This window comes from Erigeron canadensis, chromosome 4, assembly GCF_010389155.1.
Source record: "Erigeron canadensis isolate Cc75 chromosome 4, C_canadensis_v1, whole genome shotgun sequence".
NCBI lineage: Eukaryota > Viridiplantae > Streptophyta > Magnoliopsida > Asterales > Asteraceae > Erigeron > Erigeron canadensis.
In genome coordinates, this window is record NC_057764.1 from 6,069,053 (window position 1) to 6,096,047 (window position 26,995).

A 26,995-nucleotide genomic window follows, 5' to 3' on the forward strand; every position below is an offset into this window, starting at 1 on the left:
ACCACGTTATAGAGAGGGATTCTGCACCTCTGGATAATGGGATCAAACTATTAACGATCCGCGTCAAGAGGACTTACAAGTGGTATCAGAGCCTCTTGGTTTCATACCGGAAGGTTATAGTTTGTTGGTGATAGAATAACATTATCATTTTTATCTTTGTTTGTATTGTTAAGTTTGGTTGTGCAGGTTTTAGCGCAAAGAAGCTTAATATTTTGAAAATAAAGAGACAAAGAATTGCTTTGAAACAGGATGTTCCATATTCCTGAAGTTTGAGCTTCAAATCTCAAAGTTTCTGGTTTTCATGATATTCAACTAGTACAGGATTGATTGTTGGAAATTCAACTCCTCTATCACATGCCGATTATGCAAGGCGAGCAGGGACTTGAGATAAGCTTAATTCGAAGAGATTTATTGTTGAGGGAGAGGACTACAACAAGCTTTGGTTCATTAGTTGATTGTTATGACGATACAGGGAGTTTGAAGTTTGCTGTTTAAATCTGAAGTTTCAGGATATCAAGTTTCGGGTATGGCAATTAATTTGTTGTCTCAATTTTTTTTTTGTCTTTCAGTGTATTTGCAGAAAATTCAATCTAAAGAAAGGAATTTTGAGCAAAAGACTGAAGTATTTAAAACAAGGCTAAGATCATTAGGTTAGTTAAGTGTCATTTGCTTTGACAAGTTTAATGTGGAACTTGCTCTAATACGGATTTAACAAGATGATTATAGCAATGTTTAATGTATATATACTTAAGTTGAAGATCTTAGATATAGAAATCCAAGATTTAAATATGAAAAATTATCAACTATGTTAGATTACCTTGTGAACATTGACATTTTGTGAATGTAGAAGATTAAATGAAATCTTAGACATAGACATAATGAAATTTCACAAGTGGTTATTTAGTACCTTAGATATAGACAGTTTGTGAATGTAGAAGATTAGTTAAAATCTTAGACATGGACTTACTGTGAATATAAAAGGTTATATTAAAATCCTTAGACATAGACATAATGTAAGTGTAAAGGGTTAGGTAAAACCCTTAGACATATACATAATGTGAATGTAGAGGTTATGTAAAGCCTTAGATATAGACTTAGAGAATGTAGAAAGTTTAGGGAAACTTTTGACAGTGACATTAAGTGAATATGAAAGAAATTACATGATTATTAACTGCCTTAGACATAGAAACATACTGTTTAAATGTGAAAGGCTGAATATTTTATATATCTTAGACATAGATATATCGTTTAAATTTGAAAAGTTTTTAAGCATACAAACCTTAGAAATAGAAGCAGATATATGAACGTGAAAGGTAAATGTTGCTTTCGATATATACATTATATTTAAATATGAAAAGTTTTATGTGTCTTTAAAACTTTAGATATCGAAATATAGTTGTATATGTGAAAAGTGTAAAATACTGATTATTTAGATCATATAGTTATGAAAATCGTCCATAAATTGAAGGGGAAACCGAGTCAATTTTGTTTTTCATAAAAATATGAAGTTATAATCAATATGCTAAAATGTATTAAATTTATATAATATAAAGAAATTTTGTATTATAAGAATTTCTACATGATTGTGAAATGTGTTTTATACCGTCACATTTCATAATAGAGTGTTTTGCTCTGATAATATGAAACGAGACCAAAAGGCAATGAATACTGTTTGAAATTTGTATAATATAAATAGAGTTTATATTATAAGAGTTTATGTTTCATAATGTATATGTGTGCTCTGATAATTAATCATAGTTATGTACACAATCATTAACTGAGGGGAGTACATAAGAATGATTAATTATTCAATACAACATCATAGTTATGTATCCCAGTCATAAATTGAGGGGGAGTATATAAGAATCCCAGTCATATATGTGTGCTCTGATAATTAATCATAGTTATGTACACAATCATTAACTGAGGGGAGTACATAAGAATGATTAATTATTCAATACAACATCATAGTTATGTATCCCAGTCATAAATTGAGGGGGAGTATATAAGAATGATGGTAGTTATATTGATTGATCATAGTTATACTCCTAGTCATAAAATTGAGGGGAGTGTAAGAATGAAGAATCAATTTTATAACTATGAATATTTTGTGAAGTTGTATGAATACGTTTGTTATGTCACAAGTGGTAACAGATTAATCGGTAAATGGATTAATTGCAAGTGGTACATTAAGGGAAAACTCGTTTCGAGATTGTTTAAGAAAGATTGATCGTGAAAAAGTTAAAGAATTTTGTGTAAGTTTATTAACTTTTCAAGTTTAAGACGAAGATTTGGGAAAAGATGAATATTCGATGGCTACAGGTTTGGTCATTTTAATTTTTCATGTTTCCAGGAAGTTCGTAATAAACGTTGATCAATTATTTGGAAACTTTGACGAAAATTGAAGTTTAAAGTGTGTAGGAGGTGAGATTATGACCTCGTAATTGAAGATGGCAGAATACAACCTCGTAATTGGTCTATTGGGACAAGTTCAATACGACTTTGTAATTGATGGGCCGGGTTGACCCAGACCCATTCGGGTCAAATGGGTATATAAACCAATTTTACCCAAACACGACCTCACATATTAAAAATCATTTTTAGAGCATTACGACCCCGAATATCCACTTTGCTACCCCGTTTGTGATTTGATAGATACAATTAGATCGAGTGTTTTTCGTTGATATATTCGTCATCCTCGTGAAATACTGAATCTAGGTTTATAATCTAATCGTCCAATAGTTAGCCATGCAACAAGAAAATCAAGAAAATAGGGTTCGAAATTTTCAAATAAGTTTTTCCTATGTTCTTCGATTTTGATGTTTTCTGGGTAAAACTAAGGGTTGGGGTATGTTTATCACTTGAATACGAACGTATAGATACAGTTTTTACAAGTTTTAGTTGGGTAAATCGTGTTTTCGAGTTGGGGAAGATGAACAGTGCGACGACCTCGTATTTAGGGGTTTGCTAGCCCGGAAATACGACCTTGCATTTGTCAATCGATTTTGATTTATGTTGACTTCCAGAATACGATGCCGATTTACGACCTGGACAAATACGTGGCCAAATTGGAAAATACGACCTCGTATTTTAGAGTTTGGTTGACCGTATTTTGACCATGAACTACGACCTCGAACAAAGATACGATCTCGTATTTGACTTAGCAGATTTCAAAAGTTTTATTTTTATAAAATATTTGAAAACTGGTTATTTATCATTTTAACTTAATTACAGGGTTAATTTATGTTAAGTTAACAAATTTTCAAAAGTTTATCATTATATATATTTGAAAATGAGTTAATTTTGTATAACTAAATTACCGGGATAATTTATCTATATGTTTTGATCCTAAATTACAGAGATAATTTATGATTGGTTAACTTAATTACAGAGATAATTAATGTTAATGATATTAACTAAATTACAGGGATAATTTATGTTAATGTGTTTAGTATAAATTACAGGGATAATTTATATGTTTTTGACTAGATTACAGAGATAATTCTAGTTGTATAAGTTATGCATGTGAAGTTTTATGTCGATTTAGGTAATTAATTGTTCGTTATTGATTACAGAAATGGCAAGAAACTTTAATTGTGCATATAACTACGTAATGAACTTTGATGATAATCAAGAAGGCATAGAGTACTATCACGAGATATTTGCTTTCTTCCGAAGATCAAGAGTTCGTTATGCTTTGACACATTCGTCGGTTATCTATATAGATTATCTAAGAGATTTCTGGGCTAATGCTAATGTTGTTCGTGCTGGAGATGAACATATTTTTCATACCATTGTTGTCGGGCAGCAGATACAGTTCACTGTTGCAGATCTCATTGATATACTTCGATTAGGCACAGTTGAGCAGGAAGGTGGTGCTACAGATCTCACCAGATTCTGTCATGAGGTAATTCAAGATGCTTTCCGGAGAATGGGGTTTGCAGGTGACCTGGCCAGTAGAACATTGTTGAATAAGGGTTTCTACGGCAGGTGGAGGTATCTTGCTCATGTCCTTAATGTTGGGTTAAGCAACAAGAAGTCTGGTTTTGATGCGTTAAACCAGGAAGCACAGGCACAGATGGTTGGCTTGGTGTTTAACAAGCCATATAGTTTTCGAAGTTCTTCTTCGACGAGATGAGAAAACAGATCACAACTGCGGGCAAGAGGAGGTTTTTGTTGTTTCCTCGACTTGTGATGATGATTATCAATGCTCGTCTTCCGAATCTACCTGCTGGAAGGGAAGTGAAGCAAGTGAGTTCGATCATCAGACGTGGTTATGATGAGTTTTTCTCTCGATACCCGAATGATCCAAATGCACAAGATGTTGTATTGTTCGGTGCGATCATCAACACCAACTATGTAGCACCAGCTGATGAGGTCATATCAGCGTATGAAGGGTGTTAGAGCACATAAAGTGCACAATCTGTTATCCGATGCAATAATTCTAAAAGGCTAAGAACTATTAAGTTAATAAGGCCCAGTCTGTTTGTATAGCCTATAAATATAAGTCTTAGGTCACGAATTTAGATTGATGATTTAGTTGCAACATAGAGTCATTCACTAGGTTCTCGAGGTAGAGATCTATACCTCGAGATACCGCCCAAACTATCACGATTCGTTTCAATGATTGTAATCCGTAATCATTGTAGATGTTGTTCATACGGATTCATCTTGTAATCATATGATTAATGATAGTATTTTTGTGTTTATCTCCTGTTCTTATTATCTTTGTGTGTTTATCATGATAATCATTGATTAACCTAAAGACGATCATAGATGGATTCCGCACATCTATGATTGTTAGATCTCGTGTTAATCGATCCGGGAACGTGCTGAAACACGTTTTCACAAGTGGTATCAGAGCATTGGAGGATGATATTTCCTCAAACGAGATCTGAAAATTAGGTTTTTGATGAAGAATTCGACCAGATCTGCTAAATTCGTTCTAAGTTCATCTCACGAAGATAGGAAACGAATTTAACTTTAAATTCGTTCTAAGTTCATCTCACGAAGATAAGAAACGAATTTAACTTACGAAGTTAGTGGTGCTTACGAACTTAAGTCTTAAGTCTTAACTTCGTACAGATGAGGTCTTCACCTTACGAACTTAACCCAAAATAGCCAAAAACACCTCACGAACTTAACCCTTTTCACCTGACGAACTTACACTTACGAACTTAGCATTTGGTTGCAAAGTAACTTTGTTCTTACGAAGTTAGATTGCACTTACGAAGTTAGTTGTTCTTACGAACTTAAACTTCGTTTCATGCAGACTCAGTTCTTACGAAGATAACATCTAAGTTCGTGCTGATGTCATCAAGAAGTTAGTTTAACTGAGAGTTGATGTCATCACGAAGATAGTCGTTCTAGCTGAGACAAGTTTGTATATGGTTCTTATCAGACGACGAAGATGTTCTCAAGCTACTTTAGAGGTTCAGTGTGTTTCAACATCAGAAGATCAATTACATGGAGGAAGCACACAGCAGGGTAGTTATAAAAAAAAAAAAAAAAAAAAAAAAAAAAAAAGGCGGGAAATCTCGAGTAAAATTTAATTTCTTCTATGGTCTTAGAAGTGGATTTTTACACGAGATTCAAAATTTGGTAATGGTCGAAAAATTTTGGTCCGTTTCCGCGCATATTTGGCACGGTTTCAGCACAAAATTTCGACGGTCATCAAATTTTTCTTACCATCTTAGATTCAATAATTTACGTGAATACCAATGTTTCACGTAAAGGTGTTTTTCCCAGAAAATTTGGAGGGAAAATGGTGTACCCTGTTACCGGCGAAGAGTTTGCAGTTGTTATATGCTGTAGGCCATTTGGAACCTCATACAGGATAGGAGATACCTAAGACAGGCTGAAGTTCACGATTTTTGCAGAGAAATGGGGGGGAATAAAACTTTCAGTCCTCGGTATTTCTAAGCAAAAATATGAACTACTCGACATTCATTGAAGATCAAAGGTTATTCTGTTCATTCATTCAGTTTAACGGTTGATGGTGATTAAAGTATTATAATGTTCGAGTTTGAAGATCATCATGTTATTATTGGAGTATTATTAGAAGTTGATTTTTTTTATATAGCGGTTTGAACTGTTGAAGTGTTGGTGCAATGAAGCTGGTTACTTGTTGTTGAGTATTTGAAGATTGAATCTTATCTATATTCCAAGACATAAAGATGATATCAGGTGACTGAGAGGAGCAGTCACGAAGATAAAGATCTTTGTGTATGGCAGCGTATACAACTGAAGAGGATATCTGATTAGAAAGGCTTCGGGTGATTGGTAGAGTTGTGAAGATACAAGACAGAGTCAGACACTGCTAGTTGAGACAGGATTCATGATACTACAGTTTGTGATTCAAGCTACAGAGTTTCTTATTTTGTGAGAGCTGATTGATTTGATGTTGATTGTTGGAAATTCAACTCCGCCATTACATGCCAATTAAGCAAGATGAGCAGAGTCTCCGGCAATAAATCCTAGGGTGGAAGATTGCTGATGTTTAATTTGGAGGTGCTACTACTGAGGGGGAGAACTACAGCGAGAAGTGTTGGGTTGGTTAGTTTTCATGAAGATATAGAGATTTTGCAGGTTGAAGATGAGATTGCAGTTTCAGAAGATCGAGTCTCAACATTGAAGATCCGATATCTCAAGTTAAGGGGGAGGCTATTCATTTAGACTTTCTATAATTAATATCGGTTTGTGAAGAATTGATTGCACCGGCCAAGGGGGAGTTTGTTAGAGCACATAAAGTGCACAATCTGTTATCCGATGCAATAATTCTAAAAGGCTAAGAACTATTAAGTTAATAAGGCCCAGTCTGTTTGTATAGCCTATAAATATAAGTCTTAGGTCACGAATTTAGATTGATGATTTAGTTGCAACATAGAGTCATTCACTAGGTTCTCGAGGTAGAGATCTATACCTCGAGATACCGCCCAAACTATCACGATTCGTTTCAATGATTGTAATCCGTAATCATTGTAGATGTTGTTCATACGGATTCATCTTGTAATCATATGATTAATGATAGTATTTTTGTGTTTATCTCCTGTTCTTATTATCTTTGTGTGTTTATCATGATAATCATTGATTAACCTAAAGACGATCATAGATGGATTCCGCACATCTATGATTGTTAGATCTCGTGTTAATCGATCCGGGAACGTGCTGAAACACGTTTTCACAAAGGGCCTCAACCAGAAGATGGTGAAGTTGCTGGAGATGTTGAGTTTCCAGAGCAGTTACATGATGTTGTAGTTGAAGGTGATGTGCCGAATGAGCCTGATGTTGTTGTACAGGTTGCAAATGATGTGATTAACCAACCTGGTGCCAATCCTGAAATCGTTGATGATATTCTGGAGGAGATGACTGATCCAGATGGTGACATTGCACAAGTGCAAAGGTACAATCCCAATGATGATGATCTAGTAGATGTGGACCTGAACCAGGACATTGATGATTATGTAGCTGAAACTGCAATTGGTTCTGAAGCAGCTATAGCTGGTGGTTCAGGTGCTGGTGAAGCTAGTGGATCTAGAGTTGGTCAGGCTATTGGGTCAGGTGGTGATGATGTAGGTGGAGGAAAGGCTATTGCTGATGTTCATGCAGACAAAGAGCCTTCTGTACATTCTGATGATGATTCCAGCAGTGATGGTGATGAAGATCCTTATAGATCGCATGCATTCGTCAGAGTTGGATCTATGATGGTTCCTAAACCTACTGTGGCCAGTCAAGGAAGAAGAAGAAGAACAAGAGATGATGATGCGGATTGGGAGCCAGAGCAGTCTGTACCGAAAAGAACAAGACTTGTCAGGGAACAAGAAACTTCTGCTGTTGCTGGTGTCTCTCAAAGTGTTCCAAGGGTTGCTGTACAAGAGACAAGACAACCACAGACATCAGAAGAAGCTACTCAAGATGTTTCTAGTCTGTAGAGACTACTATCTGAGCAAAAGGAGCAACATGACAGAGACTTGTCTGAGATGAGGAGCTTGATCCGTAGTTTGTCTGAGAACTTCAAGAATGAAGCTGCCAAAACTGTAGAGCTTACTGATAAGCTGAACAAGGCAGAGGTTGTAGTGTCTAATATGTACAAGAAGTATTTGGCTCTAGATGAGAAGGTTGTTAGGATGGCAGATGCATTGAAGAAGGGAGTCAAGATCTCCGAAGAAAAATTGCATGAGCTCATCGACAACTATCTCAAAGTTAGAGTTGAGAGAGACAGTTTGGGTTGCAGAGGTGATGAGCTAGCTAAGGCAAGGCATGATGATGATCAGAATGAAGATCCTGATGCTGCCACAACTACTCAAGAGCTTGGAGGAAGTTCTGTGTTCAGAACAGAGACTCATGGAGAGTCTAGCCAAGCTGGTATTGCTGGCAAGGCTACCTCAGAAGCTCCATAGACTCAAGAATAGGTTGTCACCGAGATGAATATGTTAGTTGAGTTTGAGGTACCTCAAACCAAACACGTTACAGAAGATATTGACGTTGATAGATTGGGTAAGGGTTTGGTAGGGCAATATGAAGTTGTTGCTCTTTATGATGAAATTGCTAGTGCTCAGGATAGTGTGTCGACCAAGACCGATTCTACTACCAATGCTTCTACAGAGTCAGATTTGCACCCATTGATCGTGCATAGACTAGAGAAGAGATTGGGTTATGATCCACAAGATCATATGAGAGCTAGAGCAGAGATTATGGATAGTGATGATTATTATGATCCAGGATCTCTGAGGGATCAAATAAAGAAAAGGTTAGGGTTAACTCATACTCCTTCAGAGTCAGAGTCAGATCCAGACTATGAGAATGAGACTTAGACTAAGGGGGAGCAGAGCAAGAGCAAGAAGAAGAAACAGAAGAAGTAGATTGATGACAAAGACAAGACGAAGACATTTATTGTAACGTCTAGAAGCGTCTATGTCAATAGCAGTCTAGATTGTTTGGGCTTATATTGTAATATGTCTTTGTCATGCGATTGTCATTAATGAACTTTGTATTATGCATATAATACTAGATTAAGTTTGAGTATTAAATGTGTAATAATATTCTGCTATGTGAAATACGACCTCGTATTTGCCGGGTCAAATACGAGGTGGACTATAGGATTACGACCCCGTAATTGCAGGGTCAATTACGAGCCAATCAAGAATTACGACCTCGTAATTATGACGGGCTGGGCTTGGATTTACGACCTCGAGTCGCTGAAGCCTTTGGGAGGTTTTCCTATAAATACCAGAACCCTAACAAAGATTAGGGTAGAACATTTGTCGAATTATCAAGCATATTTGTGCAGGTTAATAGGTCAAAGGTCGTTCCGCTAGCCCGAAGAAGACCTGCGAGGTAGCAGGTGATCTAGGGGCTTTCGTTGTGAATCACCACGTTATAGAGAGGGATTTCGCACCTCTGAATAACGGGATCAAACTATTAACGATCCGTGTCAAGGGACTTACAATTTGTATGTTATGCTTCTAAGATTTTCAAGGTAATTTAAGATGGTCACTTTGCAACTTCATGCCAATGCTGTTTACTAATTGTTGTTATGTTCACTATTATATTTTGTTTAAATTTTCAGCTTGGTAATGGATACTATAAGATTTCATCGTGGCTACCTAGCTTTATGTTCAAAGGAATGAACATATAGCAAGAAGGTGAATATGGTTCATTAGTTTTTAGTTGTGTCTTATGCTGTATCTTGTTGCCTTTAGTTGTGTCTTATGCTGTATCTTGTTGCCTGGTTAAAGCTTGACGGAAAGGTATTACATATTTACCTTTTTTCAGCAATTACGTGTGGTGATATACATTTTGAGTTTTCCGGCAAGTGTTAAATCTGAAATCTTTTTGTTAAGATTGATTCGGAAATTAATTTTGAGAAGTTTGGTGGTAGTTTTGTGGTCTAATTCGAATAAACAAGTGAGATATTGACATTTTAAGTTTTCCGCCGAAATTTCCGGCCACTCAGCCGGAGAAGATGAAGATGATGACAATTGATAAAGTAAATTTCAGTTTTCGTCCCTAAACTTTTCACGTTTTGCACTTTCAGTCACGTGTTTTCCACGTGTGGGACTTAACGGCCGAAACTTAACACCGTTTGGCCAAAGGACGTTAATTGAAAAATTCTGCCAACTTTAAGGTTAAAATTGTAATAAAAAAACGTTAGGGATGAAAAGTGTAAAAGCTGCCAACTTCAGAGATGAAAAATATAATTTACCCATTATTTAATACAGAATGTTAAGGATTTTGACCATTATCTATATCTATAATTATAAAGCAAATAAAGTTTCAACAATATATACATGATATTGCATGATGTACCATACATCAATGCCTCACAGCTTTCAACTTTCATTTTAATCTCAAATCTCAACCAATAATTTTTTTTCTATCATCCAAAAGTCATTTTATTACTCTAATTCATTTAAAATGTTTTATCTCAAAAACCGTATATCGATAAATTATAATTATATGGGTGTTCTTAAAATTTCAAGCTCTTACATTAGAGATGCATTCAATATACTTTTGACGAATTTTTAAATCCGAGGACGGAGCCCGTACGGCTAAGGCATTTGGCTATCACAATCTATGACCTATCACACTCTATGACCTATCACCCCCACCATCTCACCGCCACAACACGCGGGTACTTTCTCTCGTTTATAATCAATGTTCAAGATTCCATATTTATTTTTAAATCTTAATCATTAATTTTAATCTAAAAATTAATAGTTTTAAACTTTACTTTTAAAGTTAGTAGCTAATTAACACGGGTTCAATCCGGACATATTAATAAAAGCTTTATAAGAACGCATCTTCGCCACTGAAGTTGCGGGAATCCAACGGTACTCATAACCTCGAAACAATATACCTTAAAATTAACTTATTAACGCGTATAATATGCGGATAATTTAAAAATCTATTATGACAAGATTATTTAGATAATTGAACTTAAAAGACATGTACAAATTATTAGAGTTTTTTTTGAAAAAATAAAAATATCTTTTTTAAAAAATAACATTAGAAAATAACAAAAATAAATGCAATAAATTTTAAAAAGGAAAGTTTTATGACATCATAAATAAATAAAATAAAAATAAAAAAACCTTAAAAATGACAAATAAGTTATTTATATAGAAAAGTGATGTCATAACAATTTTCTTTTATTCAGTAATTCAACATTTATTTTTAAATCTTAATCATTTATTTTAATCTAAAAATTAATAGTTTTAAACTGTACTTTTAAAGTTACTAGTTAATTAACACGGGTTCAAACCGGACTTATTAATAAAAGCTTTATAAGAACACATCTTCGCAACTGAAGTTGCGGGAGTCCAACGGTAATCATAACCTCGAAATATTTTACTTTAAAATTACCTTATTAATGCGTATAATATGTGGATAATTTAAAATTCTATTTTGACAAACTTATTTAGATAATTGAACTTAAAAAACATATATAAATTATTAGAGTTTTTAACAGAAAATATAAATATCTTTTTTAAAAAATAACATCATAAAATAACAAAAATAAATGCAATAAATTTTGAAAAGGAAAGTGTTTATAACATCATAAGTAAATAAAATAAAAAATAAAAAAAACCTAAGAATGAATTTAAAAGTAACAAATAAGTTATTTATACAGAAAAGTGAAGTCATAACAATTTTCTTTTATTTAGTATAAAGAAAAGAATTGATAAGTTGAGGGGTTTCCGACTTTCCGCCCCAAAATAAATAATAATTCTCTTCATATGATATTAAAGTCTTCCTTAATACTCAAAAAACATTAGGTTGAACGAGAACGGTACTCGTGCATTGCGGCGGCCGTCGAGTTAGTGGTGGTAAGATGGTGGGGTGATATGTCATAGAATGTGATTGCCAAATGCCTTACTCGTCCGCTCTCGGATTTAACATTCGTCGAAAGTATATTGAATGACAACTTTAACGAAAGTGCATGAAATTATAAAAAACCCATATAATTTTTATAATTTATCGATGTACGGTAATTGAGATAAAAGATTTTGAATGAATTGGAGGAATAAATGATTTTTGGAGGAGAGAGAAAAAAATGATTGGTTGGGATTTGGGGAGAGAGAAAATGTAATTTAGTTATTTTAGGTAGATGTAGAATTGATAGGGAGACATTTTAAGAAAATAAATGTTAAAATTTAAAATTTAGACAGAGATTTTTTGCTTTATAATATAGTATAGATAAATGATACCATTAAAACTAAACCTTTAAAATATTGTGATATGTTTATTTACCAGAAAAATTTATTTTATTTTTATAAACTTTTTTTTTTGAAAGACAGCAACGGATAAATGGATAACATCCCCACGCCGGTTTAACTCCTGGCAATGCCCTAAAGGGTTTGCTCTCCATGTGTTAGATGAGTATAGCATTGCTAAGGCTCTCTTAACACATTTGCATGTGGCAGGATTCGAACTTGAGACCCCCAAGGAGGAAACCACTTTGTGGAAAACCCCTGACCACTGGGCAACATATTCTTTAGCAGTCTTATCCTCCTAAGAAAAAATCTCAATCAAATGAATTAACCAATCATTAATAGATGAATTTGTATATGGTGAAACTTAAGATTGAAAGGTCTTTGGTTTAAATTCTGGTGTGAGCAAATTGCTCCAAGAAATGGAGACAAAGGTTTTAATTTCTTCTGAAATTAAAGTTGGATATATGAAGAGACATGACTCTAAGCCCAAATTTACTGGTCTAACAATAAAAAAAAAAAAAAAGAAGCTAAATCTATTTTATCACGATATGCGTTCCTTTAAGAGCTATATTGCCAAAGACCAACAAAGGAAATGATGTATGAAAAAGTTAAAAATGAGATGACAGTTGAAAACAATAATGAAAATGTAGTGTCAATTGTTAAAGGTGGGTTGTTATCGCCCTAATGTTTCACTTGTAAGACAAAAATTTGGATTTTTTTTCAGGTGCATCTAAGATGCTAAGGGGATTTAATTTTTTGAGTATCAATTAGATGGCGTCCCAGAGAGAAATTGTCACACTAAATGAAAAATATATGTTAATTAGATTGACGAACTCTTTGATATGAATATCATGTTAAATTGAATTTATAAAATCTAAATAATTAGGTGTTAGCACATTTCTTGGACGGAGATGAAAGAGACGCTACAAGAAATCCATAAACTCCTACCTATTAATAATTAGGGTGAGTAAAATCCGAACCAGAAAACCAAAAACCGACAAAATATAGAATGTATTGATTTGAGTTTCGGTTTCGTATGTAAAAACAGACAGGCAAAACTGACCCGACCCGAAAATCATATATTTTATTTTGTTATATATTTATAGTGTATATATATGCCTTTTAAGTAAATTGTACGTAATGTATTATCAACCATAGTTTTAAATAGGACTGAGTAGGTAATTATAGGTTTTAATAATAGGAAAATGCTAAACTTTTAATATCAAAAATTTACCCCTTAAATTTTATGATAAATATATAACTATTTTATGTATCTTAACTGTATTTAGCAAGACCTTAACAAAATGTTATAATAGTATAACTTTTTGGATAGATAAGAAAATAGATATTAAAAAATTGAAAAATCTTTTAATAGAATGGATACATTTTCTAGGTTCAAAAATCAAAAGAAAATTATATGATACACTTTTAGGTTCAAAGTATTTTTTACCCAATAACATGACAACTGGTATCTAAGCTCTTCAGATTAGTTATAGGCGGTCATAACTCATGTATCAGAGCCGGATGAACTTTTTCTCGTAATTATTCTAGTTCTTGATCAAAATTTTCAAACTCTTGAGGTTTTTAATCCACTGTGCCAAGTATGTAATCCCAAATAATTTTCAGAGGGAAGATGACATAGATTAACAAATACAACACTCAACTTGGAATGGATGACATTGTGATATGTTTTCCCTGGAGAACGACAAGGTTAAAGACCAATCTTAGTTACTTAAGCCTTTTGCAACATATATACTCCGACCCGTCTTCAAGGACAATAATTCAAACGTATTAGTTCAAGTAACAACACCGCCAAATTTGAAAACAGCTTTAGCTTATATACTTATTTTAGATATGTTCTTAGACTTCGTAATATCATATGGTTCATTTTCAAAAGTTTTTCAGGTAAAAGGTCCTCTCTTCCCTTGCTAATGCTAATGCGGGATTAGTTACTTCTAACCAGTCTATTGACTCCCGAACAACTACATTTGTCCATGAATTCCTTCTGCTTCACCTTGTGGCCTGGGTAAAAGGTCCTCTGGTTAAAATTATATTACCCAGAACTAAAGTTCATGCGTCTGAGTTGCTAGAACGACTATTAAAGACTCATGCACATCGTGCACCGTAAAAATACCAAGACCAAGTACCACCACCTAGTCACTTTTATTTGGTATCTTTAATTCTTCAGAATTGCTTCAGAAAATGCACCACTTTCTTGGCATCCTTTATATACATCAGATCCATGTATAGAAGCATGTTGTTACCAAACGACAACCAACAGCTACCGCTTCTCCGATCAAACCTTTAACTCATTCTGCAATGACATGGTTGGTACCATTCTCCTAATTCCATGCACCAGTCACCTCCAGCCGACATGTAAAGATGTGCCAACATGAACATGGTTAGAAGCGACCATCCAGAATAATACCAGATCACACCCAGATGGGCCCAACACGAGCCAGGTGTTGCTTTAATGAAAACCAGGCCCACAAATCCATGTAGAGTTCACCGAAACAAAACAATACAATCAAGAAACAAGTTCTTGCATCCAAAACGACATCTAAAACTTCACAAAATTTACTTATTAACAGGCAGATTTGGACTTGGAATTGGGTGGAAGTGTGTAACTAACAAGCTTTTCAGTTAAAACACAGTAAATAAAGGGAATAAACTATAACACTTGTACCTGTGAAGTTTTAGTAGTACCCCAACTCAACATGTTACATTTTACTATAAAGAATTTTAAACTTTTACTCTAAGCAACCAACATACAGTTAACCATGGTGCACCGAGGTTGCCTGGTTTGACCATTCACAAGAAACTACATGGGCCTTCCATTCTCTATCCAAGGAACCATGGTGCACCAGGTTGCCTGGTTTGACCATTCACAAGAAACTACCTTGGATTTCTCTTTCTTTGGGGTGTATTCACACTGAGGATATAGTACGGGAAATGTCAAATTAGAGAGGGATACACAGACTGTTTCTATATGTATAGTAGAGATTTGAGAGACCATCAGGTGGGGCCAGGAGCAAGTGTGTTTGCTGGTAGATTAATTCCTGCTCCTTTCACTGAGACGCTAGGGGTTCTAACCGAGCTAGCTCTGCTCATGAGGTTCGAGTCAAGAAAGAGCACGATCACCGAGATGTCATCGTGGAAATGACGACGAACCCCACGATCTATCTTTTTTAAGTCAGAGTATCTCATTTCCCTCTTCTTTGCTGCTTCCTGCAATGCAACTTTTACTAATCTCTTAGCACTTCCCTGCATCAGTTAATGGGATGAGTCGAATTATTTGTTCAAGGAGGAAACAGTCCTTTTATTGAATTTGAAATGTTGAAACACATCACAGGCTGAAGCTTCTCAATAAGTATAGAAAACACTCAAGACAAAACCATGCAAATCAAAGAACTACAAATATACAATTTGAGCTTTGAGGTCAAACTACAGCAGCTATTTTTACCGCATGACTTAGAAATTTTTTTTTTAAAAAAAGAGAGTCCACCAAATCAATCTTCAAACAAATTCTGTTAGCATAATAATTGATGACCCAAACTAATACTGTATATTTATTGGAATTTGCAGATAGGTTTGATCTCTGAAGAGAATATTAGCCTTTGGGCCTAAAAAAATCTGTTGAGGTTCATTGCCAACTAAAAAACATTCTAGATAGGATAAAGAACACCCAAGACGAATCCATCAAAAATCATTAACTAAAATGGCACAAAGTGACTTTAAAGGTCAAATCAGGAGGTTTTAATGACAAAACTGGTGTGAAATATATATTAATTTAAAAACATGTATCAACTAAATCATTCCTATAATATTTACTGCAGACATTATATTGTTGATCCAAATTTAGTAGGTTAGACCTCAAAAGTAAGACAACATGACAGAGTTCAATAATTAATTATGTTTTGATGTATTGAGTACAGCATCTTACAGTGCGCGGGTGATTTTGAACAATATCAACAGCTGCTTGGTTTGTCAGGTGCTCCCAGAGGCCATCTGAAGCAAATATTATGAACTGATCATGTGGCTGCAACTGGTGAGCCGAAACTGATGGATCTGAGCTCAATATTGGTCTTTTAAAAGGTTCACGTAGGCGGAACTTGGCATACAAAGGGGCCCTATTAAATTCTGCCTTTTTCAAGTAGACGTCCCCTATGGATCTTGATATCTGCAACAGCAGAAAGCCACAAGTGTTCAGGCTTATGATATTATATAAAAGACCTTATGACAGTTAAACAATTAATATCCATATATCTGTCCATGGTAATCATCTACAACTGTTGCTAGCAGATTTGGTTAACAAGAGCCCATACTACACCCAGAAATAGAAGGCTTTTGACTACAAGTTGACTAGAGTCTTGATCTTAAGAAAGCCTTTTGACTACCAGTGCCATACTCATAAGAACTTGCAATTATTTCAAAATTAGAAATCTTTTGTATCGCAGGATCATGCAAGTAATATGGGTCTTAAGCATTTTGAGTAGACCCTTCTTGCCTGTATACCTAATTTAATTAGGTAAATGCAATAAAGATTCTCATGTTAATTAGTTAGTTGTTCCTCGACCAAGAGATGGTTTCATTGTTTTCTAGCAAATGGAGGACGTTTATACATTTACAAATGTGTGTTGGTTGTCCACAAGTAGATTAAGAAGCAGAGTTTTTGAAATGCTTTATCGTTCCTTCAAATCTAGCATAAGAAGCTTCTTCTTTTTTAACTACTGGATAGTCTTACTACCATGGTCCCTTTAACGGTAAGATTGACGAGGGACGGATAAAGATAGATAGACCAAACGATACCATCATTCATTCCCTATTATGTCACCTATTTTGGTTAATATAACAACATGCACCTGGAAGATGAAGAGAGGAGGGAAAGACAACTCGTATGGACTTTCCAGTACTGTTCACTGTGAATAGAGGTAAGAGTCAGTAGCCCTATCAAGATGCACAGCACATTAACTATTTGTCATTTAATTTTTTCAGATCCCACATCAATCATACAGACATGTTATAATTGTTAGTTTGTTATAATATAGTGAACTTCAAGTATATGATAGAGAAGACTTTCTTGGTTTAAGTGTGCAAGCATAGAACCCAAGAAAGTTCAGAACGACTATGCTTACTTCATTTTGTATTATTATTTATCATAATATCTAGTCATATATTCTAAACCATGACTCGTTCCATTAAGACAGTTATAAAGCATATGTACACTCCTTTTATTCGTGTTCCCTCCTTAATAAGATCTCTCTTGCATCAACTGTCCAATGAGGATTACTGAAATCTGATGTAATAAAAAAACAAACTCAATAAACTTGTTTTAAAGATTGTTCATCTTTCATGGTTGATACAATTTTTCTGTAGTAAAAGATATCCTAAACTTATATCTCTTCATAACTTTGACTAAAAATGTAACGTACACCTTTCAAAAAAACTCATATCAATCATTTAATGTCTTCACTTTTGATTATGCAACCAAAAAAGAGGAACTTGATTTGCAATGCGGCCGACAAAAGGTGTAAAACAACGAGCCATTAAGATTCATATAACAACACCCAAGAATCTATTATGATCTAGAAGTTTCCACTTGCATTTTCTTAAAAGAAAGGGGAAATTCTAATAGTGGAGCGAGGTCTATGTTGTCTTAGTTAGGATGCAAATAAGTCGTTTCCATTTCAAGTTCGACAGAGATGGAATCTCAAGCTCTACAGGAACCTAGCACTGCTCCAAGACATTGACTCGAGCTCGGCTCAAAAAGCTTGCCTATTGATATAAATTCAACTTTTAATAACTGAACTTATTTCAAGTATATAAAAACTATATTCGATGACAAAAGTTGATTGTAAGCCAAAACCCCTTAAGAGGGCTAAATATACATATGATAATAATATGAACTGCAAATTTCAATAGAATTAAGTCGTATATACCACTACATACTACATAAGGCTTGAAAAGCTCGATAAGATAACAAGCTGAGAACTCATAAGCTCGAGTTGGACCAATATATACTTACACACACACACACACACACACATATATATATATAAAGCTTGTTTTCATGCTCGAACTTGATAAAAGCACCAGCAGAATGAGCTGGAGTGGCGCAATAAAAACATGACTCATTTGTCCTTAAACAATAAGAATATGATCAGTAACTAATAATTAATTCAAAGATCGAGCCTAAAAGAAAGATTATTGCTAACCTACAAGGGTTCAAGATCCAATCAAGTCAAGATGGATCAATGCAAGCAGTATTCTTAATGGATAATTCACACTAGAAAAATATGGAATTAAATTTTTTAATTCAAGTGGAATCAATGTAAAAAGTTACCTGTATGAGCCCTTTTACCCGCCACACGTTATGCTTCAAAACTACAATTTGCGAGTCATCTGGATGTGTGGAGTGCAGCTCCTGTCTTACAGACTCTATACATGCATTGTGTTCAGCTGAAAGTTGAATAGCAAGAACTTCCCCAGTTGACTTCACAAGCCTCCCCAAAACAGCTCGAGAGTCTCCAAGATTAGCAATGTAAAGGGTTCCACCACATATTACCCCAACTAGGCAGCATGATCCAACGGCAGCTATTTGTGGTTTCATTGGCCACTGTTTTGATACAAGAGTGAGAAAACCATCTTCCGTTGCCTGAAATGCCTTCTTAATTACCTCCACTGACATCGATTGATTCTCGGAAGTAAACCCTAAGAAATCATGAAGTAGATAAATTCAGTATTTCAGTATTCCAGTAAAGAATACATGTTCACCTTTAAGGTCAAACCCAGTATGTTCAATACAAAACTGTTTGCACTCTACTAAAAAGGCAAACTGTAAATTGTAGAAATTTATATCTCTGCTTTAAATGTTTTACAAACAATCGATTTTGAAGTTGAAAATAGGTTATATGAAAAAAAATAGGTCATGATTTTCCCCAAATAGCCAAAGTGATTTGTCCCCTTTGTCACCTTTTTGGAAAAGTCAACAAAAATTGAGCTCTAGAAAGTGAAAAGCTTATGCACAGCATTAATAATTGCAACAAAAAGAAATTACTTCATAACTAAACACACCATTTGCTTATTTAAAAATTTAGTTTTGTTAGTTCCATGCATGGTACAGCCGTACAGGAGAAAAGAATATGGGGTCCACAAGGATAAAACAGAAGAGCCAGTAAAAATAACTGGGATAGTAAACATTTTAGTTATAGGCCAAATCAAACTTTGAAAATTTCATCAGTGAAAAGAGAACACAATAGCTCAAATTTCCCAATAGCATTAATGAAAGAGAAACTCAATAGATCTTCAAGCAATGCCATATGGCTGATCAGAAATATAAAATTTCAGGTCTAATAACTAATAAAACACTGGCGATATTTTACTTGGAGTGATTTGAATATTGGAACAATCAAATCCTCACATTTTAATCACGGTTGCTTATTGCCGGATTTTAAAAGTAAACAACATATCTAGTTACATGTAATGACCATAGGGCGGTATGTGTTTAAGTGACTTACTCTTGAGATGTTGAAAGAGGTTACTGTTAATAAACCGTGACGTCTCAGGTCCTCCATGTCCATCATACACTCCTACAAAGGTACCATAAGGTCCTGATTCTTGCAAGCTCAAACACCCTGATTCAAGCTGACTCTGATCCTCCAATAAATTATTGGCTTGAACTACAGCCATGGAAAAATCTCCATTAAAATGTTGTCCTGTATCCTTGTACCATAAAAGCCCATCTTGACGACCGCCAGAATCAGAACCATTGTGAACATGTCGGTCCGACCTCGGCCGAAAACAAGCCCACAAAAAGTTCATGAACCCGAATAGCATACCTCATCTCATTGAAATCCCTCTTTGAGTTATCCGCATTCCCACTTACGCACCTCAAATCAATCCCGGGTCTTTAAAATCCTACATATTAATAAAAAAACGTCAAACTCCCAATTTTTTTGTTTACAGCAACGACTATCAAAAAGTATTACAAATATGCAAATCGTGTAAGCCGAATCTGACCCAAAACCCATAGAAAATTTGCTCATTAGTCAACAACATCCCAAAACCATCATATAAAAGATTAAATAAAAACATAATTTTCCAAGCATCCTATTCATATATATGCTATCTTATAATGTTAAAGAAGGTTCGGAAATGAATACTTCTAAAGACCTTCTGACTTAAAATTGCGTTCAATATACATAACAATCAAAAACGGGCAAAAGGAGAAGGTTTTCGTTCGCGCAGGGCAATTCTTGGAACTAGATGTACAGAACATAACCTTGGTGTCCCGTGGTATCCTAGGTTCGTACCGAGGTTCGTATCCGAGGTCTAGGCCAACAATCAAAACATGATAAAATTATCTCAATATAAACTATTCCAAAATGAAACATAAGTTAAAAACCTAAAGAACATAACTTTAAACCTAGCTGATGAACAAACAAAAAAAACCTATGATCACATTCATTTAACATATGTAAGTCAAAAGGGTAAATTATTATTTATTATATGCAGTCAAACCCAGTAGTAGAACAATCTGGAAGGCAAGAATAATACAGTAAATAAAACCAATAATAAAGTAATAAAAAAGAATAAAACTTGATTAATGAAATGATGTGGGGGTACCTTTAAAAGGTGAAGCAGAAGAAGAAGATCTGAAGGAGAGATCTAAAGTATTATTATTGGATCAGTTTGAAAACCCAATCAGAAAATAATTGAAATGAAGCAGGCAGCTTTTTTTGGTCTGTAAATCAAGAAATTGGGACCAAGAGATGACAGCAAAGCAGTGGACCGATATTCAGAAAGAGAGAGAGAGAAAGAGAGAGTGCTTATCAAAGGAGGGGTGAAGAGACAGATAGTCAGAGGAGTTTATCAAAGATAGATATGTAGGTGATATGATGTGTGATGATATATGGTGTGTCATGCGTGAGTGTATGTATATATCATGTATCATGTGGTATGTATGTATTCTATTGATGATGGTTTTACATGAGTCGCCCGGGACGTGCACTTAACATCGAGACAAGTGGAATTTTATAGAGTAATAGGGTTCGATTTTGTTTCACTGCCAAGTCTCGCTTTGGATCCGGACAAGTTTTCATCCTTAGAGGCAAGGGTGTAGTCGGTAAAAAAACATCGACAAATAGGATCGGCAAGGATCGCCAAATTGGCCCCTACACCCTTCACTTTGGCAAAAATCGGCAAGGGCCATCAGCAAGGGCCATCGGCAACTCCAATCGGCCAAGAATAGTCGATCCATGTGAACGTTGGGTGTGTTGGAGAAAGTGTCTTTGACCGTTTCTTCCTCGGTTTTATACCTAAATTCAACATCACCGAAATAAATGGCCGATAGCCAGAAAAAATCACCATCGCTAGAATAAACGGTGAGTGTGATTTTTCAAAAAAAAAATTTCAATTCCAAACAAGTGTAATGAAATACACATACCTCATGAAATAAAGAGAGATCTTGCAATTAAAGACCTCTTTTTTCGACGATCTTCTTTTTTCCTTATTCGTTTTCTAGCGATGCAAAGACCTCACATACGCATCTGTTTTCCGGCGATGCTTCCTTCACTACCATCACTATACAAAGATTGATATAGATATAGATATAGATATAGATATAGATATATAGTATTGTTGTTATATATATATATATATATGTAAAAGACAGAGAGACCGAGAGAGATAGAGAAGGGAAGCGGTGGGTGGGTGAATATATGGGTGGGTAAGGCTTATTTTTTTTCTTATAAAAAGAAAAAAATGGATATTTTGGAATCAGAGAATCGACACTATAGCTTAAGACTTGGCAAGTTTTTGGCTAAAAGCCATGTGTCAGCTTGTGATTGGTTAATACAGAACCAAAAATAAGCCAAAGAGCCAATGTGCGGCACTACACCTGAACTCTATCTAAAATAACTTGATGATTATATAACTGGTTAATATATAAACGATGACTTTTTTAATTTACATTTATTCATGTCTCCTCGCCGTCATCTTTCCATCATAAGAATATTGTTTTTTTTTTTCCGGAAAATGCCGTCACCCATGGTAAGAATATCATAATAATATTGTTTCCATCTCAAGAATACATCCAGATTATTGAGATGCTTCTATCTCGTTTCGGGACTCAAGTTAAATCATCACAAATCTAATTTCTATGGAATCAACGTCAATCTGGATAATTGTAATACCTGCTGCACCACTTTAAGGTGCAACGCCGACAATTCCCTATCACCTATTTGGGCTTAACGGTTGGCGCCAATATGAACTTAACCTAAAACTAGACCCCTGTCATCAACACCTTTGAAAACCGCCTAACTATCTAGAAAGCATCCACTCTTTTCTTAAGCGACCATATTACCCTCATTCGCTCTGTGCTTGACAGTCTTCCATCATACTTTTTCTCTTTGTACAAGGCTCCGGTAAGTGTCCTTTCCAAATTAGAATCAATTCGTAGAAAGTTTTTTTATTATTATATTATTATTATTATTATTATTATTATTATTATTATTATTATTATTATTATTATTATTATTATTTTTTGTTTGGGGAGGGGGGGGGGGGGGGGGGGTACGATGTTTGGGGAAAAAATAGCTTGGGTTTCATGGGACAAAATTATTGCTCCTATAGATTCGGGTAGGCTAGGGTTGGGTTCTTTACATACCAAAAAACTTTTTCTTCTATCCAAGTGGTGGTGGCGATTCCGTACTAAACCTGAAAAGTCTATGGGCTAGGGTAATCTCTGTCATTCACCCGACTACTCGGTTTTGTTCCCCATCCCTGTAAAATCCAATATTGTGGGAATTTGGAAATCCATTGCGGATTTAAACTCTCGATCACCTCAGCTACTTTGGTATTGCTTGAAGTCTTTAATAACAGCTACACTAGGTAATGAACATACTTTTGGATTCTGGATCGATACATGGACATGTTCATCTCCTCTCTATTCGCAATACCCTGATTTATTCAAGATAGAGAGATACAAAAGCTATTTGGTAAAAGAATGTTGCACCGGTAGAGGTAGATTTTCACATTGGAAATGGAACTGGATTCACCCCCCTTCAATCCCGATGGAACTTCATCAATTTCAAGCCATGCTCACCTAGGTACAATCCACCACCCTCTCAGAGACAACCGATTCCTGGAAGTGGAGTTTAGACGTTTCACAAGGTTTCACAGTTAAATCCTTATGGGTAAAACTCCAAAATCAGCCTTATGGTCCCAAATAATGGGTTTCCCCTTGGAACAAGTTCGCTACGCTTAAAGTAACTACCCTTGGATGGCGCATAGAGATGAAACGAATCCTCACGTCTTCAAATTAGAAACATCCCAATACCATCCACCACGTGCTCACTATGCAATTCCTTCACAGAAACCGCTGAACACTTATTTCTCAACTGCAACTTTGCTGATACCTTATGGAGCTTTCTTCAAAGCTGGTGTCACATCCCTCAACAGAAACCACAGGATCTTCAGGAACTTATGGATAACCACAAAACCATCAGCTCCAATCCCCAAAGGCAGAAACTCATCCACACTGTCATTATAGCCTACTGTTGGAATCTATAGAAAATCAGGAATGAAGCTATTTTATCTGATATAACAACCTTCCTCGAGATTTGCGTACAAAAAACTCAAAGGGACTAGTTTCTTATGGCTTTAGAATAGATCGTCCATCCCCGACCTTACATGGACTCAATGGAAAAACTTCACTACTTAGATTTTTTACATTGTACTCTCTGAACTTTGTATGTAATTCCTAGCTTATCGCTAGAGTTCACATCAATAAAATCATATTTTGAATGTTCATAATAAGAATAATAATAATATTGTTTTTTTAATTCTGCTATTCGAAAAAAATAAAATTGTTTTTTTTCTCTTTATTTGTTTATTTTTAAAATATACTTTATGTAGGGTTGTCAGTCTCGACCCAACCCGAAACCCAACCCAAACCCATCCTGAAAAAAGTCAGGTTAGGGTTGGGGATTTTCGACCCGCCAACCCCTGTTGATGAGCGTTCATTTTGTGATAAAAAAAACCCTATTGAAAGGCTTCATTTCTATGTCCAAATGAGTTATTATTCCGGAATTATTGGTACTTAATGAATCGTATGTTTATGCAGGTTCACAGAAGATGCGAGAGAGAGTAAATGGCATCAAGTAACTCAAGAAGGAAGCCTATGATGTTACAAGACACAAGGAGGTGATTCGAGAGCAGAACGAAGACGAACAAGCTGCAGCAGGAGCCACCAGCATCGCTGGCGACATGCCAGCGCCGCTGGCCAACACCCAGCGCCGCTCACCACCAGTCAGAGCCACTGGCCCATCAAAACCCAGACCCAGCGCCGCTGGCAGACCCAACCAGCGCTGCTGGGCGGTCCAGTTCAGCAACCGACTTTAACCTCTATTTAAGCCGAACTAACCCTCAAAACCCTAAGAAAGAGCCGATTCAGCAGCCCTAGCCGCCCAGTATCAACCCTAGATTGACTTTGCAGATTTCCAGAAGGTTTTGGAGCTTCTAACGGCTTCCGATCTTCATCCTTGGTCTAGATCTTTATCTGTTATTTATCTTTCTTTGTTGAACAATGTCTTTCATCTTTTCAGACTTTGTTATTCCATTAATAATGCTAGGCTAGTAGGCTAAATACTTGTTTGGATCAATGTGATCATGTAGACGTTTATTGTTTTACTGTATTTGTTAGAATCTGTTGGAATGTGTTTTATTGTTTATCGTAGATCCATGTTTATTAGTAATTCATATTATTATCGGTTTTATATATGAACATATTACTTTATTTCTGATGGTTGTCTATGATCATACACTAGGACTAATATGCTAGGACAGAAAACAACTAGTCGGTCTATAACTAGAAGTAAAAAATGATTCACTTGTAACCGAGAGATCTAGAACCATAATAACTAGGATGAACTGAACATGATGCTTAACAATGTCAGACGCGATCCTTTGACTTGGAAACAAGCACTGTGGTCACCGGAGATAATTATATGTGGTCATGGCTTTAGAGCCGGGTAATTAAAAGATGAGTTAATAACACAAACTTCAGGTCATTAATTCTTAAACAATGAATCTAACGAGAATTTGTTTATAGGATAGTGTGAGTCTAACGACAACACTAATAATTAGGCGAAGTAAATCTAACGAGAATCTGAGCTGTGATTAAGTTTCCAATAGTCTAGCAAATCGGTAGGATAGTATTTGGCCATACCATGAGATCGGATATGCCAAACTAGTATTTTAATTTAATTATTGTTATTTGCTTTTTCAAACTATTTTCAGACTGAGCCTCTCACTGAATGTGCGGTTGCGGCTTTTATTTACTTTTTATTGCATTAGTATAATAGGAAATCTTGACAACCCCACAACCGCTAGAATTACACATATTACTAGATTAGGTGAAGCAACGCGTCCCTGCGAATGATCCTGTAGCTTATTGCTAGACTATACTACACTGACTGGGTTCTCTGCTCGTAAGAGTGTGTGGATTAAGATAGTTACTTATACAACATTTTATAAATTTAAAGACAGAATAAAAACACGCATTACCCGTCAATCTGATCTTTTTCAGGTTGGTTAGGGGTTGGGTTGTCAGGTCGACCCGCCAACCCGATATCTTAAAAATATTTGATTTATATATAATATCTTATACTCCACTATCTACTTATCCATACGCCCCATTTGCATTTTCTATATATCTAATCTACAGTAACTTCATATATCAAATAAGAGGATGATTCAAAATTTTGTGAGATATTAACTGATGTTGGGTGTGACGGTAAGTTTATTAGTTCCAACAATACCCTCGTATTTCTATCATTTTTTGGTACTTTATGTTTTTAACGTACACATCAATTATAGAGATTTATATTGGTTGATTATTCTATTATATATATATATACATATATATATATTTGCTTATCAGGTCATATGGGTTAGGTCATGGGTTGGCGGGTTGTGGATTAGGTTTAAAATTTCTGACCTTAAATTTTTAATGGGTTGGGTTAGGGTCAGAGTTTTTCAACCCATGAACCCGCCAACCCAAACCCGTCAACCCGAACCCAAACCCATTGGCAGCCCTAACTTTATGTATAACAATATTTTACAATATAACAACTAAATTAAAACAAATGTGTTATAAAAGATAATCCGGACTCCTTTACACCATTTAGAAGTGATATTATCATCAAATCATTGATTTATTTACCATTCGATATACCTTTTGTAACACACTATATAAGTCAATAAAAGACATATGTGATAAATATACCAATCGTTGTAGTATCAATATCACTTCCTTTCACCTTAAGTGAATGAAATTATGTAACATCCCGAACTTTTTAATTAACGGTTGACTTGAGTCGTTAAGTCAACACAACATGTCCGTTAAGTCTTTAGGAGATTTAATGTTTATGTGTGATTGATGTGCTTTATGTGTACGGGTTTTAAAGCCTTAATGATTCATGTGTTATTGTGTTTAAGATGATTAAATGACATTTTCAAATGGCCGTAACTTTTGAACTATAACTCCGTTTTTGACAAATAAGCTATCCAAGGAATCATTAGAGACTCTACTTTTTAATGGTCGTTATTTTAAAAGATTATTCTAATGTCAAAGTACCTGAGAGGTTGAATAAGTGAGTTATTGTGAAGTCCCTCACTCGATGGTTCAACCCACAAGTGTAGAATAACAAGGTCAAGTATGCACTAGATTGGACTAGTATTGCTTATAATATAAATGCAAGAATATAAATAAAGCAATA

General features: G+C 35.1%; 1 protein-coding gene across 2 annotated transcripts; it reads right to left on the bottom strand.

The window, feature by feature from the left end:
• Positions 1-14,851: 14,851 nt before the first annotated feature.
• Positions 14,852-21,100, bottom strand: LOC122595749 (probable protein phosphatase 2C 60). Of its 2 annotated transcripts, none has more exons than XM_043768181.1 (5): positions 20,841-21,100; positions 19,733-20,132; positions 18,559-18,926; positions 16,159-16,395; positions 14,852-15,443 (listed from the first exon to the last, which is right to left on the bottom strand). In XM_043768181.1, exons 2-5 carry the CDS (start codon positions 20,049-20,051, stop codon positions 15,231-15,233), a joined length of 1,137 nt encoding a protein of 378 aa, XP_043624116.1. In that variant the 5' UTR covers positions 20,052-20,132; positions 20,841-21,100; the 3' UTR covers positions 14,852-15,230. The 2 variants fall into 2 exon arrangements, with proteins under 2 accessions (XP_043624116.1, XP_043624115.1); XM_043768180.1 differs by having other exon boundaries at positions 14,852-15,479; positions 20,841-21,092.
• Between the last annotated feature and the right edge of the window lie 5,895 nt (positions 21,101-26,995).

Bases quoted from the DNA above. Each gene is read 5' to 3' on its own strand.
- LOC122595749 (XM_043768180.1), bottom strand. From the start codon at position 20,051: ATGCTATTCGGGTTCATGAACTTTTTGTGGGCTTGTTTTCGGCCGAGG. The intron at 18,927-19,732 runs GTAAGTCACTTA...ATGATTTCTTAG, and splicing joins CCTCTTTCAACATCTCAAGA to GGTTTACTTCCGAGAATCAA. The intron at 15,480-16,158 runs GTAAGATGCTGT...TAACTGATGCAG, and splicing joins TTCAAAATCACCCGCGCACT to GGAAGTGCTAAGAGATTAGT.